This window comes from Styela clava, chromosome 10 (assembly GCF_964204865.1).
Source record: "Styela clava chromosome 10, kaStyClav1.hap1.2, whole genome shotgun sequence".
NCBI classification, from domain to species: domain Eukaryota; kingdom Metazoa; phylum Chordata; class Ascidiacea; order Stolidobranchia; family Styelidae; genus Styela; species Styela clava.
In genome coordinates this window covers 13,048,182-13,070,300 of record NC_135259.1, presented here as the reverse complement: position 1 = coordinate 13,070,300, position 22,119 = coordinate 13,048,182, and the positions used below count along the sequence as shown (strand labels likewise).

Below are 22,119 nucleotides of genomic sequence, written 5' to 3'. Positions count from 1 at the left end.
AAGGTTGGGAAACGCTGCTCTATACGAACCTTGGTTTCAAATGATAACAGTTAACATCATTTTGTTAATTTCGTGGTAATTATAAATTTAACTGGAATGTTCACGGTTTTGTGCCGCTTTATATATATCATAAAGTAAGTTTTTATAACAATCCAGGAATTTCTGTAGTTGTCATGATTTTTAGTACATAAAATACAATGGTTCTCTAATGCATAAAGGTTAAGGTAAAAAAAATAGATTAGCCTTCATCCACCCATAAACATAAGGAAAGGGGCCAAGCATGATCCAATGCGACCAAGGCCAGAACCAATGCCAAGCAGTGAACTTCTCTGTAGCGTGGGAGAAATTTCAGAAGAGATTGTGTATACTGCAAAAAATGCTGTTGCTACTCCCGCCTTTGCTAACATTGCAACCGCAGTGGTGAGACTAGAATTTTCTAGAAACAATAACAAACAAAATGTCATAAAAAGTCTATGCAAGAAAATCTGTGAAAATTGAAACATGCCTGTGAAAAAACATTGAATGTACTTTTTTTATAGCGTTTGATTGACTGACTTTATATGATACAATTTGTGTAGACAACATCATAGTATATTTTGATATATTGTGTTTCTATTTATATACTCATCGTACATTTTGATCCATATTGTGCTTCTATCTATATACTATGTATATACATGTTATGTTCGCGTACAAAAAATTTTATAACACAAACCTGGCATGAACGGTAATAACGAGCAAGAAAATCCACACAAAAACATGCACAATGCAAACGTTCGGGGTCTTCCTATATATTTAATTGCAAAATATGCCACAATATAGCCTGGAACTTCTGCTATTCCCGCGATGAAGCAATTCAGAAATCGATCCTTGTTGAAACGTGTCGAATGAAGAATTATGCCATAATACACCATGCAGGAAACAAACCTGAAATGTTTCAAGATATGGAACACTAATACTTCTCGTTTCGTCAAGTTGAATAATATTGGTATGAGATGACAGGAGAGCAATGCTAAGACATATGAACATGTAGGTCACTCATGGGTACCGGTAAGGTGAGACAGAAGCATCGAGTTTGCGGAAAAGATTAGTGGGCAAGCAACACGGATGCGTTCAAGAAATGGCTAATGGAAAATGCTTTCCTTCAAATAAAGTAAAATAGCAAAATTGTTTGATGGAATATTGGGCCCCGTAGGACTTTGCAAAAAAGTTAAAGTAATAGCATTCTAGCGGCGACTCCCATGAGTACTCTGAATACCGAACTGAAATCAATTGGTCTGTTGGTTGCCAGGAAAATCCCAATAACTACATCAGCAGTAATATAAACCTAGGCAAGAACTAGAATTAGGCTAAAAATCTACATGTACATTTCATGCCCAAATATAAATATTTACCATCCATAAAAACAGGTAAAAATCCTCCATTTGATACGAGAACGTAAAAGTATACGAGTAGTTTCTATTAAACCAGTGGTCTTCATTTGGTGTATCGTAGAATCAAGTTCAATAACGTTATCCTTGAAATATCAAAATAGAACATTCATGCTCATTCAAGATATTTCTCTGAATGTTTTTTCGTAACAAAAATGGGCATGATGAATCAAGTATTTTTTCTATATTTACACCATGGCTTTAAGTACTCGCCTTCAATATTTGTTGATAATTTGCTTTTGTACCATTTAGTCTTGCTATGGTTTCTAGTTCTCTTTTTGCTTCTTTCACTCTACCTTTTTTCAGCAACCATCGAGCCGACTCGGGAAACAACCTGATGACAAAAAAGACCTCGGTTGATTTGTAAAGAATCGAGTTTCACAAAGCGCAACATAAAATTGTTGAGAAAGCTAAATACACTGAGTGGGTATTAATTTCGTGTCCAAGAGTCCGAATATATCACGGATAGGGATGTAAGTTTTCGAATCGAAGCGATTCGAATCAACGTCAATTCGAATCGATTCGAAACAATTTAGGAAAAGGGGGCTTGATTCTATTTAAAAAAAATCAATAGATAACACAAGGCAATTGCACGACACAACGGCGCTGCCCTTATAGCGACCAAAAGCGTTTATGATCCTCACGATCACAGCTTTCCCAAGCCGTGACACTCCCAGAGTCGTTATATTTCATATTGGTGGCAGCTTTCGAGGGACCAATGGTTTTGCTCAATTTTGTCCGACTACCTAAAATGTAACAAAGTTTCACAAATATTTTGAACGTTTCTTCAAATTATCTAGACAATATTATTATAATAAAACATCATCGCTTTATACCTTATTAAAAACATGTCTGCGATGCTTCCCTCGTTATCATCGATTCTTTCAAAATCATGGCGCATACGGTATATATACTAACTAGCGTTTACCATTTGAATGAATTTTGAAGATCAATTTTAGAAGAAACAATCGCTTTACACCCGGTATTATTTGCAAACATAATTGTATGTAAGTAAATATGTAACTGAGTATACCTTGATGTAACAAAAAATAAATCTCAGCCGTAATATATTTGGTAGTTGTTTATATATTTGGTAGTGTGCTTTTCTAGTAACTTTCTTAATTGTTTAAGCTCATTATTGTTATTTTATCAAAATTTATACTATATTTCTTTCAAATTTGAAGAAATCGAACGGTATTATGATGATATACTAAATAGAATTGAAATCGGATTTATTGTGATTCGAAATTCGATTCGAAAAAAAAATATTCGAAACTTACATCCATAATCACGGATCTAGATAGCAAAAATATTGAAATCATCAGATACTTGTTGTAAAAAGTTACCATGAACAGGGCGCGTAACACACCGCAGTAAATCCTGTTACTGCCCAAAGAAATTTTTTCCAGTCTTGCAGGAAGTATGCTAATCCAGGTACTGCGATGTAGGCTACTGATGAGGCTATAAACGATCCTACAGCCACGAAGTTCCGCTTTTTTACACCGATGGTTTCAGTGGCTGAAAATACAATTTTATCTAGATTTTCATGTTGTTAAATAGGTATTTTCCGTGTGTTTCAAATGATTTGCATTAAGCTGCAACACTTGTTGTGGTATACCAATGTGCATCAATAGTGTAGTAGTCTAAGTGTATTAGGAAGTCCCAATTTTGTCAATGGAACATTAAGGAATGAAAGTGTAATACATCACCTTGAACTACACAGACATTTGGCACTAACATAATAACAGTTAGAATGAAGCTGTATTATGGTAGACGCTACTCAAATCAACCTGTATTTTTAAGCTTCATATTTTTTGCTAAATTCCGTCAACCTTAAATACGTGTTGCATTTTCCTCTTATCACCCCGGGCACGTGAGATTTCTGTTCCAAAATCAGGAAAAATACTGCAGAAATATCTTCCAGATTTTAAAAGTTGGAGATTGAAAAGACATTGTTTACTGATATTACGATTACATGATTACGGGATAATAGTACCTTAATTTTATTACCTATAACAAAACAAATGCAGTAATTTATATTCATTGCAATTCCTACGATGAACGCAAAAATGATGTAAATATCGTAGTTCCAAGAAACCGCTGCAATGGCAGTTCCTAGTGTTTGTAACACACATGAAAAGACGAAAAGGGTTTTGCGACCAAACCTGTAAAAGATTAATGAAAGACGCATTAGGGTAGCTCATTAAATAAGTTATTTTTGGCCTAGAATGGCGATTGATACAAATTTTACCTCGAGATTTCACAGACATTCGATATCTGATTTAAATCACTATTTTATTTTACGCAATTCTATATGTTTACAAATATTTTTGCTTCAATACATTGTTTTCAGGCCCGGGTAAATAAAATTTAGTTACAGTTCACATAAGTGATTACTTTTTTAAAGTAACGGGATCATATTATATATGTATTACATCCCTAATACCAAACAACAATATCCATAATATGAAAAATAAATAAAAATGTAGAAAAAAACTACATAAGAACAAGTATATAACTGAGACAAAATATCAGAACTTTTATAAAAACCTGTCCCCAAAGGCGCTGCTGAATCCACCAAGAAGTTTTCCGATTTGGAATATAGATATCACTAGAGGCGCCTTCCACGACAGATCGCATACAAGTCCGAACTGAACAGGTGTGATTTAAAATTTATTAATAATAATTGTATTTGTTGAAAAATCAATTATTGGATATTTGACGTTTTCATCATTTTAAAACAGGGTCGTGTAATCTGGTGCGGTGGGTATCCAGTATTAGTTAAACAAATACTGATTAGCATTGGTAACATATTTGGAACCAAAAAAGCAACATCAAAAATGACCATACATTTTAATAAAAAATGATAATATTAGTGCATCCCAAACACTCGATACTAAACAAAATGCAACTAAATTTTCATATATATTTTTTACCTCCGTTACTGCACTTTTTTGATACGGTTTCATATCGAAAATCCATTTATTTTGACATTCAACATTTATTGTTGAAGTGTTAGTATTTGTTTTGTTTCCCTCTAGGGTTGCAAGTAATGGCATGTAGCATCGATCAACATCAGTAAAATTACGTTCCGGGTTTATTATGGTATTGTGAGGGGCGAAGTTCTGCTCACTGGTAATCTAGATTGAAATATATCAATAAGAAGAAATTGTACTTTTACTAATCTATAAGTTTAATAATATTGTTGCATGTCGTTTTTTCTAGTTTACTCAAGTACGAAACTAAAAGAGAGAGAAATCAACGACGGAAAAGCGCCTTCCTTTTCTAGATAGAAAAATTACATGCAACTTTTATGGCAGTATAAGATTAGTATTCAGTACATTCTATCGAGGATAATGTCATTTACCAGAGTAGAAATTATAAAAGATTTCCAATAATCGGATTATTTCATTATTCAAAATTTCTTTCTATGTACAGTATATTTAAAACTTCTTGCAATACATTGCCTATCGAGTTGTTAGGAACACGGGTGGATATATCTCCCCATTTGAATGACTTCCTCAGCAGAGACTCTTTATTTGTAATGTAGTATTGAAATAAAAACTTACTAACGTTTTGAAATAACCCATTCAAATGATCAGAAACATCACAACGAAGATCCGGTTGAAATGTTGCGAATAGAAAATGAAGAGTGAATAAAGTGTTTGGTATAGCAATGAATGTTATTGCATAGATACGTTTGTGATAGAGTCCAAACGATCCCACCTGACTCAGATAATCTTCAAGTTTCTTAATTAAATTTAGTCTCAATGTCTCAATTGAAGAATTTATATTCAATTGATTACTATCGTGTTAACCTCTATTTATATCGTATACAGATAATATACTAAAGCAAAAAAAAATTTTTTTTGGGGTAACCTGTTCCTATATCTTCTGAGTTTGAGTCTGTGATATATCATCTTAACCTTATTATCCTGCTTAGGTTGGTGAATGCTTCATATACTAAATGTAACTGAACGTCTTTACATATATAACATCGCAAAATAGCTGTATGCAAGACTGAAAGTAAAAATAATCTTATGCTGAAAAATTGAACAAAATCATCAAGTAGAAGTAATATATTTGTCACATTCCGGATACCTATTTGCTTTTGTCGATTATCTTATACTTTGTTTGCGAACTGCAGTCTGCGGCAATTATAATTATAAACGAATTTCAAAGATAACCAATTCAGCTTTGGCATACACCTATACCCACCTAAAATATACTCGGCGAGGGTCTCTTTCAGTTGAGTTCATGGCCATTAACAAAAGGAAAAATAGCATTGGCCATCACAATTTGGAAATATTGAAATGATAAATAGGAGCGAGTCAAGACTCAAGACAATAATTTTCATTTTCATGCTCTAGATCAGGGCTCTTTAAACTGGGTATCCCGAGCACCAGTACTGAGGCCCGCCGTCACCGGAATAGGGCAAGGATTCGATCTTTTGCGTGAGAATTTGCAATCACATCGGTCGGGATGAAAATAATTTTGAAGCCATCCCTTTTTAGATTTGCGGAAGATGTTTCATAGGATATTCAAATTCTGAATATGAGTAAAACTATCGCAATTACGGCGTCTTTGAGTAAGCGATTATGCCGTAATTACGAAATTGATTTTGGTCGATTACGTTCGAGCCTGACAACTATTAGCATTAAGTACTCCTTCAAGTTTTGAGCACTTCCCAAAACGAATTTTTTCTGGCGAGTTCGCTTAGACTTTCACCTTTTTGTATATATGAGATGTGCAAACCCAAACCGGTGAAACGTTTTTGTAATTTTATTTTTCCTCATACTTCTAAGCAGTTTCTTGATGAGATATCCAGTCGTTCCATCTTGTTTAAATAGTGATTAGCATAAAATGTTAAAATAGACAAATCATTTGCATTTATTATCAAATGTAACAATAATGAATACAAGTAGTTTTTTTTTCGTGGAGTTATCAACACTCAAACTTCATGAACTTTCTTGTTTGCATTTGTCGTCACATCTTCTATCTGTGAAGCAAGACTTCTACATATTCTCCAACCGTAAATTCTAAAGCAAGAATTTGATCGCAAATTAAACACTTCTATATTTTATTACAGCTACATTTTTTCACGAACATTGACCAGCAACTAAACTTTAATATAATTTCGAAACATTACTTGGCCAACTCGGCTAGTCTTAATGATCTCAAATAAAGTTAGAGGAAAATTGAATTTGTAAGAACCCAATTTAGAAATAAAAACTACAAAATATTCAAATACGGTGATCTGTTATTTTAATCCTAATTGAATTAATATGTATAAATTTTGGAGTAAATATTTTAAACTTATCGGGGATGTCTTATCAACAATTCTGTAATTGTTTAACGCATGTATTAATTGAGGTATTAAAAATAGATTGTAGATCATATTACCGAGTATTATTCAATGCTTCTTCGACGGTGTCTGGCATGGGTTGTCCTTTCGTCTCAGGTATGAATATCAATGTTATTACTCCACAAAAAATGGCCAATGCTCCCATTGTAATATTTGGTAAAAAATGATAAAATTTTCCTGAAATAAAAACATATTTTACAATTAATCCTTTATGAAGTGTATGTAGCAAGGCCGTCACTCCCCTCAAAGGTCTACACAAACGCCTATACGGTTTCATACATATTAAATTTTATTATAAATGATACAGATTAACATAATTTTGTTAATTCCGTGGTAAATATTTAATCAATGAATGAATTGGAATGTTCACAGTTTTGTGCCGTTTGATATTCTAAAGTAATTTTCTATACAATTTTAGTAGATGTCAACATTTTTTATCTATAAAATGATAGTTTCTGTGCGTAAAAGATAAAGTGAAAAAAGTAGTTGAGCCTTCGTCTACCCATGAACATAAGGAACGGAGCTAAGCACGATCCAATGCGACCCAGACCAGAACCCATGCCAAGCAGCGAACTTCTCTGTAGCGTGGGGGAAATTTCAGAAGAGATTGTGTATATGGCAAAAAATGCTGTTGTTACTCCCGCTTTTGATAATATTGCAACCGCAGTGGTGAGACTGGAGTTTTCTAGAAACAATAACAAACATGAATGTCACAAACGTTTATGCACGAAAATCTGTTATAGATGAAACATGGCTGTGAAAAAACAATGAATGTTCTTTTCTATAGTGATTGATTGACTGACTTTATATGACAAAATATGTGTGGACAACATCAATGTACATTTTGATCTACAGTATATTGTGCTACTAACATGTAGATGTATGTTATGTTCGCGTACAAGAAACTTTACGACACAAACCTGGCATGAATGGCAATAACGAGCAAGAAAATCCACACAAGAACATGCAGAAAGAAAACGTTCGGGGTCTTCCTATATATTTGATCGCAAAAAATGCCGCACTGTAGGCCGGAAATTCCACTATTCCCGCGATGAAGCAATTCAGAAATCGATCCTTGCTAAAACGTGTCGAATGAAGAATTATACCATAATACACCATGCAGGTAACCAACCTGAAATATTACAAAATAAAAAACGCTGATAACAAAAATTTGAAAAAATATTAAAGTACCGGCATTCTAGCGACGACTCTGAGTACTCATCCCAAATCGATTGGTCAATTACTTGTCAGGAAAATGCAAATAACAACATCAACAGAAGCCTATAATATAAATCCAGCAACAAATAGAATTCAGCAAAACAATCCACATGTACATTTCGTGCCCAAATAAAATATTTACCATCCATAAAAACAAGTAAAAAACCTCCATCTGATACGGGAACGTAAAAGTATACGAGCAGTTTCTATCAATCCAGTGGTCTTCATTTGGTGAATCGTAGAATCAAGTTCAATAACGTTATCCTTGAAATATCAAAATAAAACATTCATGCTTGAACACATTCAAGATGTTTCCCGGAATGTTTTTTTGTAACAAAAATGAGCGTGATGAATCAAGTAGATTTTCTATATATATATGAGTATACTTGCCTTCAATATTTGTTGATAATTTGCTTTTGTACCATTCAGTTTTGCTATGGTTTCTAGTTCTTTTTTTGCTTCTTGCATTCTACCCTTTTTCAGCAACCATCGAGCCGACTCGGGAAACAACCTAATGACAAAAAAAATTCTAAATGGATTTGTAAAGAATCACAATGTTGTCGGAGCTAAATACAATGAAAACGTAATAAATTCGTGTCCAAGAGACCACAGAGACGGATCTAGATAGCAAAAATGTTGGAATTATCAGATACTGTGTAAAAAGTTACCAGCAACAGGGCGCGTAACACACCACAGTAAGTCCTGTTGCTGCCCAAAGATATTTCTTCCAATCTTGCAAGAAGTATGCTAAACCAGGTACGGCGATGTAGGCTACTGCTGACGATATAAACGATCCTAGAGCCACGAAGTTTCGCTTTTTAACACCGATGGTTTCAGTGGCTGAAAATACAATTTTATCTAGATTTTTATGTTGTTAAATGAGTATTTTTTTGCGTGTTTCAAAAGTTTTGCTCCTACTTCAACACCTGTTGTGGTATAACGTTTCGTTTGGCCAAAGTCAGACTTGCTAGGAGAATCAGACCTTAACGGGGGTAAAAAGAACATTATTATGAACATTCACAAAACAGAACGTTGATACGACCGTTTTTTATGAGTGTATACTGTATGAGAAAATCCTAATTTTTTCAGATGAAACATTAATAAATAAAGTTTGTGGAAGTGTAATATATGACCATTGAATTACCAGACCTTTGACATTAACATAATGGCAGCAAGAAGAAAAAAGCTGTATCATGGTACACGCTACTCAAATCATTGTTGTGTTGCATTTTCTAATCAACCCAAGTGGGATTTCTGTTCCGAAATCAATAGAAAATACTGCAGAAAAATCTTCTAGATTTGAAAATTGGTAAACGAAATATTTGTTCACTGATATTACTATTATATTTCATTACCTATAACAAAACAAATGCAATAATTTATAGTCATTCCAACTCCCACGATCCACGCAGAAATGATGTAAATAACGTAATTCCAAGATATCGCTGCCATGGCATTTCCTAGTGTTTGTAATACACATGAAAAGACGAAAAGGGGTTTTCGACCAAACCTGTGAAGGTTTAATATACGATATATTTTTGACCTAAATTGCGATTGATACAAATTTTACGTCGAGATTTTACAGACTTTTGATATCTGATTTCACACGATTAATAAATCACAGATTTATTTTCCGCAATTCTAGAGGTTTGCTCAATATTTCCAGTAAAATTACAAATATTTTTGCTTTAATACATCAGGTAAAAAAACTGATTTAAATTGCACAGTTTACATAAGTGATTGCCCTTAAAAAGCTTCACAAAACGGGACCATATTATATATGTCTCCCATCTTTAACGAACGACAGTATTCATTATACTATGAAGAATAACTAAAAATACATTTAATATAATAGTTAATTGCATAAAAACAAGTATATATATATAATCGAGGCAAAATATAACAACTTTCAAAAAAACCTGTCTCCAAACGCGTTGCTGATTCCACCAAGAAGTTTTCCAATTTGGAATATAAATATCACTAGAGGCGCTTTCCACGACAGATCGCATATAAGTCCAAACTGAACACGTATAATTTTAAATTCACTAACAATAATTATATTTATTGAAAATTAACTTATTGGATGTTTGTAGTTTTTGTCATTTTGAGCAGTTTTGTGTACTCTGGTGGAGTGGGTATTCAGTTTTATATGGTTTAAACGGATATAAATACCGTTTATATATATTTGGAAGCAAAAAAACAACATCAAGAATAATCATACACTTTTAATCAGAAATTTTGATATATGTGAATCTCAAACACTTCATCCTAAAAATACAACTTAATTAGCATAATCATATTTACCTCTGTTACTGCACTTTTTTGATAAGGTTTTAGGTCAAAAATCCATTTATTTTGACATTTAACAAATATTGTGGAAGCGTTACTATTTGTTTTGTTTCCATCACTAGTTGCGAGTAACGGTGTGTAGCACTGATTAAGTCCAGTAACGTTTTGTTCAAGGTATGCCGTGGAATTGACAATGGCGAAGTTGTGCTCGCTGGTAATCTAAATACAAAATATTAAAAAGCAGTTTTATCTTTACGAATCAAGAGTCAAGTAGTAATATTGTTTCATGTAGTTTTATTTTACTAAATTCTACTCAGAGCATGACTCAACTAAACGAGATCAACCACAGAAACGCTTCCATTCTCTTTTAGTTAGAAACATTACATGCAGTGGGATTGAAATATGGGACAGGAAAGTTGAAGTTGTCAAGGCCATTTCCAGTAATCGAATTATATGAGATTTTGAATAGTTTATTATTTATAATCCCTTTTTTTATTTCTATGATAAACAGTTTATAAGCATCTAATGCCATAAATAATAAAATATTCAAATTTTAATTTTTTGAGCGATAGAACAATTTGAAACACCGGTGGATATATGGCACCGATTGAATGACCTCCTTCTCATATAATATTAGAAAGACCCCTTATCTGTAAGATAATGAAGTATTGAACTATAAAATCGCTTACGTTTGGAAATAATCCATTCAAATGATGAGAAGAATCACAACGAAAATCCGGTTGAAAATTTGCGAATAGAAAATGAAGAGTGAAAAAGATGTTTGGTATAGCAGCAATGAATGTTATTGCATAGATACGTTTGTGATAGAGTCCAAACGATCCCACCTGACTCAGATAATCTTCAAGTTTCATTATTAAATTCAGTTTTAATGTCTAATAATCTATAATCGATTGATTATATTTTGCTAGCGTGTTAACCTCTATTTCTGACATACATAGAAAATATATATATATACTAGAGTAACTAAAGCAAAAATTTAACTTGTTGAAGTAACCTCTTTCTATATCTTCTGAGTGTGAATCTGTGATATATCATCTTAACCTTATTATCGTGCTTGAGTTGGGAAATGCGTCTTACACGAAATGTAACTGAATATCTTTATATATATAACATCGCAAAATAGTTGTATGCAAGACTGAAAATCAAAATCTTATGCACGACTGAAAAACAAAACATCAAGTCGAAGTACTACAGTTATCACATTCCGGATACTTATTTCCTTTCATCGATTATCCAACGCTGCTTCGTCTTTGAACTACAGCCTGCTGCAATTACATTGTTAAACAAACCTCAGACATAACAATTTTAGCCTGTCTAAAATCAAGTAGTATACCATAAACATAGACCAAACGTTAACTTCAAATGATGTTTAGTCCCTTGTTATATTGCCTTTTATAAGACTTGTGGATGAATAAACAATACATTACTACTAACTTTTGTGAAAAGCTACCTTGGAATATGAAATGAAATGTAATGTCCGTGGTTTATGAATCAACCATGGGACGTAATTTGTGAGGTAACGATATCGTTGAATGAAATTTGATTGAACCCTCAAACATTCAAAGGTGGTAATAAGCGTTTGCACATCGCTTAATATTGGATAAGGTGAAAACATATGTTAAATAATTTTTGGAATCTTATCCAATTTCCGATTTTCTACAACCTCGTTCTATAACGCGCTCCAACTATAATATCTGATTTTTTGCCATACAAATTACTCAATATCAGTCCCTTGGTCTTTTTGAAAAGTATATTCGAAAAACTGTACATGTTTTACAGCACATCAAAGTCTGTCTCAAAGGCAAAAACAACCCGTCGCATTATAATTTATCTCAGAATTTATGTAGCAGCCCAGGGCAAGTAAGATCAATCAATGAAAATGAGATTTCGGTTTCAGTCAGAAACGGAAACATAATGGAGAGAAGCGCGTGCTTCTTGCAGAATATGCAGACTTTATCACAACAATTCTATCTGAATTGTGAGATGTAAAGAACGGATTAAAACAAAACATATATATTTTTTTGCTGATGATAATTTGAAATGTGTGTACGCTGTACAGCAGGGGTCCCCAACCTTTTCGAAGCCGAGAGCTACTTTTTGGGTACAGATTAAGCTACGGGCTACCAGTTCAATGTACACTAAAAAATGTACATCTAAAAAAATCAGTTGCTCGATTAAGCTTCAATTATTGATATAATTACTGGTATTTAGTGAAGTATAGACATTAATAAACTTTAGGATTCTTCAGGAAATCAAACGATTATCACAACGTTGCAAATAAATTTCTATCAATAACACTTGTATTTCAAAACTGAGTGTTTTCAAACTGATTTTCAACACTCTGCACATGTCTAAGATAAAATTGACTTAACAGTTGTACAATCAAATGTTGCTGAGTATTATACTCCGACGTGTAACTTGACACTATAACTCTGAGCAAGTCTTGCAGATTTTCATCAGTGAAGCGTGTTCCATGTTTGTTCCTGGTGGAGCGAGTCGCGGCGCTATGGCCCATCGTGTTAGGCGTTAGGTTCGCAGGTTAGAATCCTATGCGGGGATAGATATGTGCGAAAGGATTGCTGGACTCCTCGCCGCTGTAGGGTGGTTCACGTAACCGCTGGTCGGTTAAGGCTTCCTTCGCCATCAAGTGCAGGCTTATGGAAACAAATAACTAACTAATTCAATACCCGACATCGAATGGTAACCGGCGAGAAGCCGTGGTTTGTCATATGATTAAGCCGTCCTATCGGCTATCTTCTCCCCGGGATAAATATGTATATCTCCTCCTATCCTGAGTTTATGTCAAAAATGTTGATTCGAAAGGATAGGTTGAAACAAACGATGGTCTCGTAAAATAGGATTGCTGTATGGTTTGAATCGCAAGCTTTTTCTGTCCGTACTGTGCTGACCAGTGGGTAGTTAGCGCGGAAGATTACGTGACAAGATGTGAAATATCTCTCCGCTTTGCCGTCGTTAAAATCGCCCCACTAATGAGACACACGCAGGCTGTTTTCGTGGTGGTATAAATATATCCACCTCCCATTCATCGCGAAAATGATGGATTTGTTTTGACATTTAACAAATATTGTGGAAGCGTTACTATTTGTTTTGTTTCCATCACTAGTTGCGAGTAACGGTGTGTAGCACTGATTAAGTCCAGTAACGTTTTGTTCAAGGTATGCCGTGGAATTGACAATGGCGAAGTTGTGCTCGCTGGTAATCTAAATACAAAATATTAAAAAGCAGTTTTATCTTTACGAATCAAGAGTCAAGTAGTAATATTGTTTCATGTAGTTTTATTTTACTAAATTCTACTCAGAGCATGACTCAACTAAACGAGATCAACCACAGAAACGCTTCCATTCTCTTTTAGTTAGAAACATTACATGCAGTGGGATTGAAATATGGGACAGGAAAGTTGAAGTTGTCAAGGCCATTTCCAGTAATCGAATTATATGAGATTTTGAATAGTTTATTATTTATAATCCCTTTTTTTATTTCTATGATAAACAGTTTATAAGCATCTAATGCCATAAATAATAAAATATTCAAATTTTAATTTTTTGAGCGATAGAACAATTTGAAACACCGGTGGATATATGGCACCGATTGAATGACCTCCTTCTCATATAATATTAGAAAGACCCCTTATCTGTAAGATAATGAAGTATTGAACTATAAAATCGCTTACGTTTGGAAATAATCCATTCAAATGATGAGAAGAATCACAACGAAAATCCGGTTGAAAATTTGCGAATAGAAAATGAAGAGTGAAAAAGATGTTTGGTATAGCAGCAATGAATGTTATTGCATAGATACGTTTGTGATAGAGTCCAAACGATCCCACCTGACTCAGATAATCTTCAAGTTTCATTATTAAATTCAGTTTTAATGTCTAATAATCTATAATCGATTGATTATATTTTGCTAGCGTGTTAACCTCTATTTCTGACATACATAGAAAATATATATATATACTAGAGTAACTAAAGCAAAAATTTAACTTGTTGAAGTAACCTCTTTCTATATCTTCTGAGTGTGAATCTGTGATATATCATCTTAACCTTATTATCGTGCTTGAGTTGGGAAATGCGTCTTACACGAAATGTAACTGAATATCTTTATATATATAACATCGCAAAATAGTTGTATGCAAGACTGAAAATCAAAATCTTATGCACGACTGAAAAACAAAACATCAAGTCGAAGTACTACAGTTATCACATTCCGGATACTTATTTCCTTTCATCGATTATCCAACGCTGCTTCGTCTTTGAACTACAGCCTGCTGCAATTACATTGTTAAACAAACCTCAGACATAACAATTTTAGCCTGTCTAAAATCAAGTAGTATACCATAAACATAGACCAAACGTTAACTTCAAATGATGTTTAGTCCCTTGTTATATTGCCTTTTATAAGACTTGTGGATGAATAAACAATACATTACTACTAACTTTTGTGAAAAGCTACCTTGGAATATGAAATGAAATGTAATGTCCGTGGTTTATGAATCAACCATGGGACGTAATTTGTGAGGTAACGATATCGTTGAATGAAATTTGATTGAACCCTCAAACATTCAAAGGTGGTAATAAGCGTTTGCACATCGCTTAATATTGGATAAGGTGAAAACATATGTTAAATAATTTTTGGAATCTTATCCAATTTCCGATTTTCTACAACCTCGTTCTATAACGCGCTCCAACTATAATATCTGATTTTTTGCCATACAAATTACTCAATATCAGTCCCTTGGTCTTTTTGAAAAGTATATTCGAAAAACTGTACATGTTTTACAGCACATCAAAGTCTGTCTCAAAGGCAAAAACAACCCGTCGCATTATAATTTATCTCAGAATTTATGTAGCAGCCCAGGGCAAGTAAGATCAATCAATGAAAATGAGATTTCGGTTTCAGTCAGAAACGGAAACATAATGGAGAGAAGCGCGTGCTTCTTGCAGAATATGCAGACTTTATCACAACAATTCTATCTGAATTGTGAGATGTAAAGAACGGATTAAAACAAAACATATATATTTTTTTGCTGATGATAATTTGAAATGTGTGTACGCTGTACAGCAGGGGTCCCCAACCTTTTCGAAGCCGAGAGCTACTTTTTGGGTACAGATTAAGCTACGGGCTACCAGTTCAATGTACACTAAAAAATGTACATCTAAAAAAATCAGTTGCTCGATTAAGCTTCAATTATTGATATAATTACTGGTATTTAGTGAAGTATAGACATTAATAAACTTTAGGATTCTTCAGGAAATCAAACGATTATCACAACGTTGCAAATAAATTTCTATCAATAACACTTGTATTTCAAAACTGAGTGTTTTCAAACTGATTTTCAACACTCTGCACATGTCTAAGATAAAATTGACTTAACAGTTGTACAATCAAATGTTGCTGAGTATTATACTCCGACGTGTAACTTGACACTATAACTCTGAGCAAGTCTTGCAGATTTTCATCAGTGAAGCGTGTTCCATGTTTGTTCCTGGTGGAGCGAGTCGCGGCGCTATGGCCCATCGTGTTAGGCGTTAGGTTCGCAGGTTAGAATCCTATGCGGGGATAGATATGTGCGAAAGGATTGCTGGACTCCTCGCCGCTGTAGGGTGGTTCACGTAACCGCTGGTCGGTTAAGGCTTCCTTCGCCATCAAGTGCAGGCTTATGGAAACAAATAACTAACTAATTCAATACCCGACATCGAATGGTAACCGGCGAGAAGCCGTGGTTTGTCATATGATTAAGCCGTCCTATCGGCTATCTTCTCCCCGGGATAAATATGTATATCTCCTCCTATCCTGAGTTTATGTCAAAAATGTTGATTCGAAAGGATAGGTTGAAACAAACGATGGTCTCGTAAAATAGGATTGCTGTATGGTTTGAATCGCAAGCTTTTTCTGTCCGTACTGTGCTGACCAGTGGGTAGTTAGCGCGGAAGATTACGTGACAAGATGTGAAATATCTCTCCGCTTTGCCGTCGTTAAAATCGCCCCACTAATGAGACACACGCAGGCTGTTTTCGTGGTGGTATAAATATATCCACCTCCCATTCATCGCGAAAATGATGGATTTTTCTTTGGAATCAATAATTGTATTATTACTGCTCCGCTAACTAACGGACAAGACAATGCGCGGGTTCGTGGAAAGTGATCTCAGTGTGATGTCATAATTGGAAGAGTGTTAATTGACCCGTCACATTACTGAGGTCAAATAAAAATAAGGTTGATGGTTACAATAATTTCTAGTTCCAATATAAGTGTGATTTATACTAATATAGCAGGACAAAATTCAATTGATGTAGCTTACTTATAAGAGCCGTTATTAAGCTTAGTTTGGAACAGACCTGCGGGCGACTCATATGGTCTTCGCGACTTGGTGCCCGCGGGCAACGCGTTGGTGATCCCTGCTGTACAGTATGTATTGCGCAGAGAGATAAACATATACATTGCTTGTATTTCAGTTTTGGTTCATTTTCAAAGCTCGCTTGAATGTATATATTATTCAAAATAAATGAATAAAATACACGTGAAAAGTATCAAAAGTAAACTAGACTGGGCAAAGCACTGATTTCTGCATTCTATTCACATCATACTGTTTCGTGGCTTACATCAAGCACAGGAAAGCTGCTGGAAATATGTAAGGAAAAAAACGCGAATGAATTGACTTTCGGGCTGTTGTACTTCTACAACACTCAAGCTAATAACGATACAATCTGATACAAAGACGAGAGAGCTATGCTCAAATATATGGACACGTCACAGGTGTCGCTATTTTTATTCTGACACATAAAAAACGAATCTCTTGAAGTCCACAGTAATGAATGCATCTCGTCGCTGATGATGATTATATAATAAAAACTCGTTTTCCTCAGAGGTGTCATGGTTCCATTCAAAAACGAAAAAACTAATTATAATAGTCTTCAGGGCACAAGAATATGTCGAGGAAAATTTCGGATTTAGGGAGAATAAACACCAAAATCGAGATTTTTAGGGCTTAAATAACACGCCCCGCTGACGTAAACAATGAAGATTTAAACAAAAAACAAAATGCAATCGCAAACGCCTTAGCGACTTTATTTTTCAGCGGTCAAGGGCCGGGGAAACGTCCACATGCATAATGACTATTAAAAATGAACTGCTTTTAAATTTACATAAATTCATTTGCACTTTTCCACTTTGTTTGAAACGTTAGTCAAGCCAAGAAGTCTGTAATTGTTGCTTATTTTTAACACACAGTAAAAATTTTTGCATTGCTCAATAGTGATGAAGTAAACAATTGATTGAAAATTTACGTGTCTTATGTAAACGTTACAGAAAATACATTAAAGCATAGGTTTATTGCTTGTTTAGTTTTACCTAATAATTAGTTTGATTTTGCCAGGTATTGCAAACTAGGCGGAAAAACTAGAATGTATAATGACCAACCCTCATTTGGCTTTATACATACGACAGTGAACAGCGAAGTTGTACTCCGAAGTGTTTTATCTTTATGCCTAAACAATCTGAGCAATGACGCTATGAGACCAACACTCCTATAGCGCCATCTTAATATATAACAACCTGTCCATCACAAAAAAGCATTTTTTCGAAGCAAAAAGAGGGGGGGCGCGGAGTTTCTAAAAATTTTTAAAGGGGGGCGCGGCTCTAAAAGTTTAAGAACCACTGGCCTAGACAAAAATATGTGTCCTCCGAGCTCAAACTTACTTTGGCGACTATGGGGTTAAAACCCCTCATTGAATTTTAAAGTTTGCAATAAACACAAGTTGAATCTGGAATGTGATACAAATACGATTCTTCTCTTCCGTTTGCTTTTTTGTAATATTCGAGTTATCCTTTTGATTAATCTGAAAATTTTCCAAAAAAAACAGTTTTTTTTAGGAAACTTTGATGGGCGCAGTGTTTGTGATTGGGTCTTCTCTTTTTGACCATTACATTGTGCCGAATACATGTAAAAGATGTGCGTAGACTGCCGGTTATGTGAATAATCTAAAGCTGAGAAATCTATGTGAAACACGATCTTCATGAAACTGAAAGCTTCAGCGAACAATCAGTATTAGCCTCGCAAGATTTTACACAATGACACTATCGTAATTTCTCACTCGGTAACCAACCTCGATATATTTATCCATGGCTTCATAAATAAGTATTTTTTTTTAAATTGGGTATTGGCATGCCCAAGCCGAATGATTTATCGCAAACAATACAGTGGAAAGTTGGTTACCGGTACTATGCAGTAGAGTAAAATGTAATGGAATATATATCTCAATTTGAGCAACCCTATGAAATGATTGAATGTGGAATGCATTTACTTCAGACTATTGTTACTCATATATGAAGGATATACGATCTGAATGCTCTGACGATAATAAATTCAAAAAAATGAAAGACATCTATCCTAACCCAGTTTCTGAAGGAACTGTACTTCGGTTACTACGGGAATATTTATCTATGACGTAACAAGCACATTATCTCAGCTGTGACAAAACAATAGACGCAATTAATTGACAAAATTGCAATTTAAGGAAAATCATTCCTATTTGAGAATCGCAAGCAACCAAATCATTTTGGAACTTGTATCTTTCGGGTTTATATTGCTTATGAATATGGAAAACAACAATAAAAACAAGATGAGAGCCTGCCTCCAGGAGAAGCAGGAGAGTCGCCGTCGAGAAAATGGCTCATTGAAAAAGATTGCGAAGTTTTTCAGCAAAGTCCGCGCTCGTGAAAATCGGAAGGTTAGAATTAATTATATTACTCCAAGCATTGTTTTTAGGCAAAAGTTTTTAAACGTTGTGATAAAGTATTATGGTTGGTTGCAACTATCAGTGCGTTTATTACCAATGCCCGATACCATTAAATTTCATTGTTATTTACACTTCGACAATTACCACTTTGTCTCCTAATGCCTCCTTCAAATTAGCGTCGTCAAAAAAAAAGATTTCGGTGGTATATATTCTGCTTTGGTGATCTCGTTTCTCGTTATAGACTTTTAATGTTATTGTACGTATGTATAATAGTTTTCATCCACCGGTAACGATTCATTATCGCGCAATACGAACTACTATATTTATCAATATATAAACAGGGTGTCCAAAAAGTTTCGCCCTATCATAAAAACTTTATTATCAAATGTTCTTTTTTTTAATTTCAAAAAAGATCTATAGTCAACCTGTTTCTAATTGGATGTTATAGATGTTGAATTCTGTAGTCCCCATTTATCATACAACAAAATTTATTCAAATTTGCAATTGGTAATGTTATGAAATCGGCCGCAACTTTCTGGACACCCTGTTTATGGTGCCCGGTTCGTGCAGGAACCAATTGAGTAAATACTTTTAATCAGATCTTAAAAGGAACCCGAATGCCAAATTGAATTCCTTACAACATAATTTAGTTATTGATGGAACGACCTAATAATCATTTTTCTCTAGTTTTCCCCGTGTGTGTAATATGAATATGACCACAAGGCATATAAACTATATATACATGCTTTCTAAATTGTACAGATTGCTTCACTACTTCTTCAGGCCAAGTCGAAGACAAAACATTTTTCACATCGGTGTGGAAGACTACTACGAAAGGTAAGATGATATAGATATTGGTGAGATGATTATACAATAGTTGCAATACCAATATTACATTACTACATTTCATTCAGATTTTTCTTTGCTGCTCATCGGACGAGCTAGATGACGACTTTCTTTCGACATTGAACGGTCCAAATGTTCCTGGACCTTCTGCCCGCAGTGTCATTATCGACAAGGACGAAGTATCCATTTCTGATTTCGGGTCACCGAGACGACATTCAAAATCTGTTGGAAAAGATGGCATCTCCCTCGATGACGTTAGTGTAGTTTTTGCATTTAAACTATATAACACTATTTGTAGTTATTTATTAATTGTGTTCTCAATATCCATAATTCTCACCATATAAGCTTCTTACTACTTTTTATTCAGATTTTTCTTTGCTTCTTACCATACGAGATAGATGTTGGTCTTCTTTTGGCATTGAAAGGTCCGAATGTTCCTGGACCTTCTGTTTACAAAGGCATTATTGACAAGGATGGAGTATTCATACCTGATTTCGGGTCACCGGGACGACATCCCAACCTTTTTGGACAAGATGGCATCTCCTTAGATGACGTCAGTATATTTTTCGCATTTTAGCATTTAGTCAAAATAATCAAATTCACCAGATGTTTTATCTGATTGTACACAATTTTTTAATCTCTCCACTGTGTTGCACGAAGATTCGATTCTGTATTTTTAATTCTAATCAAGCATTTTAGCATTCATATTTAATATTTTAAATCAATGAACATTTGATAAAGCAGACTAATTATTTCACTTTTCAAAGGAGACACCACCTCTGGAAATCGAAATTCCTTTTGCCAAGTATGCAGAACAAAGACTGTCGTTGGACTGGTGGGATAAGGTAACCAATAACTTTTGAAATAAACTGAAATTTTCGTAAGTGACTTGTGTCACTTACATATGCGTTTTTTGTAGAATATAAAATTTAATGTTTATTACTATTTTCAGATGGATTCAAAGGTTGATGAGAAAAAACGGAAAACGGACATGAAATCGAATCAAACAAATGTAAAAATATTTTTATAAGATATTTTTGCTACGGTTGCAGGGGGAGAAAGTGTCAACACAGAAAAAAGGTAAATTAAAATAACTCTTGCGTAAAACTATATCTCGATTCCACAGCACACGGGTTGCTGACGACATTGTTAATGCAAATTCCAACTTCATCGGAATTATGGAAACATATATATTTGATCAACAGTGTTTGCGTTTGCGAAATCATGAATTACTGATTACAAGATTTCCCAAAATTCTTGTTAATATTTTCAAAATATATATCTTTAATCTGACAGGATGACGATGAGGTGAGCACGAGCAAAAATATTGATGTCCAATTGACGTTCAACCATCGAATGAAATTCATTGGGAAATTCACGCAAACTCGGAGAGATGTAGGCGTTCCACGACGCAATAGCCGTCGTCGCAGCGAACGCCGTCGGATTTGACCAGCAAAGTCTGTTTCTTACACAATACGCAAGTGCGCGACAGCCTAATTTGAAGGAATAAAGGTGTTGGACCGAGAATGGAAACCAAGAGGACACAACACCGAAACGACAAAGACATTTCTCGACTGAGTGAATTTCGGTCATGAATGAGCGTTGAGGAAAACGAACGCGAACTCACCTACGTGCTCTGACTCTCAGTATTCATTTTGACTTTGCAAATATATATATTATATCAAAATTGTAATTGTATTGATATTTAAAATTTTTAACTGATTTTCTATTGGGCATTACACAAGGGTTAGGTTGCGACAATGCGTAAAATTAATCATTTTGTATAAGGTAATAATATACTTATAAAATACTGTTTTGCTTTAAAATATTTCATATATATTTACTTGTATATTAAAGATTTTAGTATATGGAATAGGGGAGCGGAAAGCAAGGAATAAACAATTTTTAAGCACTTCAAACATCCTGGAAAATGTAACATCTACGTTTAAGCAAGAGTAACATCGACAGTACTTCTATTCCGTCCTAATTTGGGTCTTTGAATAAGATTCTTCTGAGTTTAAATATATTATCTATGACATTATATTTGGCGCAATGTGACTCACGCAAAAATGCATCTACGATTTTTTGACAATACGTATCTCGTCGGCAATCAGATATTTGAAATATGCTGTTCCATGTGTTGAATATACGATTCTGAATGTAGATTCAATTAAAATCCCATTTTATTCCT

At 34.3% G+C, this 22,119-nt stretch overlaps 3 protein-coding genes across 3 annotated transcripts; 1 reads left to right on the top strand and 2 right to left on the bottom strand.

The window, feature by feature from the left end:
• Positions 1-1,631: 1,631 nt before the first annotated feature.
• On the bottom strand, positions 1,632-4,553 carry LOC120337110 (organic cation/carnitine transporter 2-like). Its single transcript, XM_039404831.2, has 5 exons — positions 4,367-4,553; positions 3,981-4,081; positions 3,441-3,595; positions 2,777-2,948; positions 1,632-1,764 (listed from the first exon to the last, which is right to left on the bottom strand). Exons 1-5 carry the CDS (start codon positions 4,487-4,489, stop codon positions 1,632-1,634), a joined length of 684 nt encoding a protein of 227 aa, XP_039260765.2. The 5' UTR covers positions 4,490-4,553.
• A 1,606-nt stretch (positions 4,554-6,159) lies between these two features.
• On the bottom strand, positions 6,160-11,282 carry LOC120338005 (organic cation transporter protein-like). Its single transcript, XM_078117273.1, has 11 exons — positions 10,992-11,282; positions 10,318-10,521; positions 9,933-10,033; positions 9,369-9,523; positions 8,682-8,853; positions 8,404-8,524; positions 8,156-8,277; positions 7,716-7,927; positions 7,298-7,480; positions 6,834-6,972; positions 6,160-6,469 (listed from the first exon to the last, which is right to left on the bottom strand). The coding sequence occupies exons 1-11, from the start codon at positions 11,172-11,174 to the stop codon at positions 6,382-6,384; spliced, it is 1,680 nt and encodes a 559-aa protein (XP_077973399.1). The 5' UTR covers positions 11,175-11,282; the 3' UTR covers positions 6,160-6,381.
• Positions 11,283-18,906: 7,624 nt separating this feature from the next.
• LOC120338180 (uncharacterized) lies at positions 18,907-21,920 on the top strand. Its single transcript, XM_078117488.1, has 7 exons — positions 18,907-19,073; positions 19,845-19,919; positions 19,997-20,182; positions 20,296-20,481; positions 20,696-20,773; positions 20,881-21,008; positions 21,225-21,920. Exons 1-6 carry the CDS (start codon positions 18,936-18,938, stop codon positions 20,956-20,958), a joined length of 741 nt encoding a protein of 246 aa, XP_077973614.1. The 5' UTR covers positions 18,907-18,935; the 3' UTR covers positions 20,959-21,008; positions 21,225-21,920.
• Positions 21,921-22,119: the final 199 nt, after the last annotated feature.

Excerpts from the sequence above, each read along its gene's own strand:
- LOC120338180 (XM_078117488.1), top strand. The coding sequence starts at position 18,936 with ATGAATATGGAAAACAACAATAAAAACAAGATGAGAGCCTGCCTCCAG. Across the intron at positions 19,920-19,996 it reads GTGGAAGACTACTACGAAAG|ATTTTTCTTTGCTGCTCATC; the intron begins GTAAGATGATAT and ends CATTTCATTCAG. Across the intron at positions 20,774-20,880 it reads CGTTGGACTGGTGGGATAAG|ATGGATTCAAAGGTTGATGA; the intron begins GTAACCAATAAC and ends TACTATTTTCAG.
- LOC120338005 (XM_078117273.1), bottom strand. The coding sequence starts at position 11,174 with ATGAAACTTGAAGATTATCTGAGTCAGGTGGGATCGTTTGGACTCTAT. Across the intron at positions 10,522-10,991 it reads TGAATGGATTATTTCCAAAC|ATTACCAGCGAGCACAACTT; the intron begins GTAAGCGATTTT and ends TTTTGTATTTAG. Across the intron at positions 10,034-10,317 it reads AAAAAAGTGCAGTAACAGAG|TTTGGACTTATATGCGATCT; the intron begins GTAAATATGATT and ends ATACGTGTTCAG.
- LOC120337110 (XM_039404831.2), bottom strand. The coding sequence starts at position 4,489 with ATGCCATTACTTGCAACCCTAGAGGGAAACAAAACAAATACTAACACT. Across the intron at positions 3,596-3,980 it reads AGCAGCGCCTTTGGGGACAG|GTTTGGTCGCAAAACCCTTT; the intron begins GTTTTTATAAAA and ends AATCTTTTACAG. Across the intron at positions 2,949-3,440 it reads CTGCATTTGTTTTGTTATAG|CCACTGAAACCATCGGTGTA; the intron begins GTAATAAAATTA and ends TTGTATTTTCAG.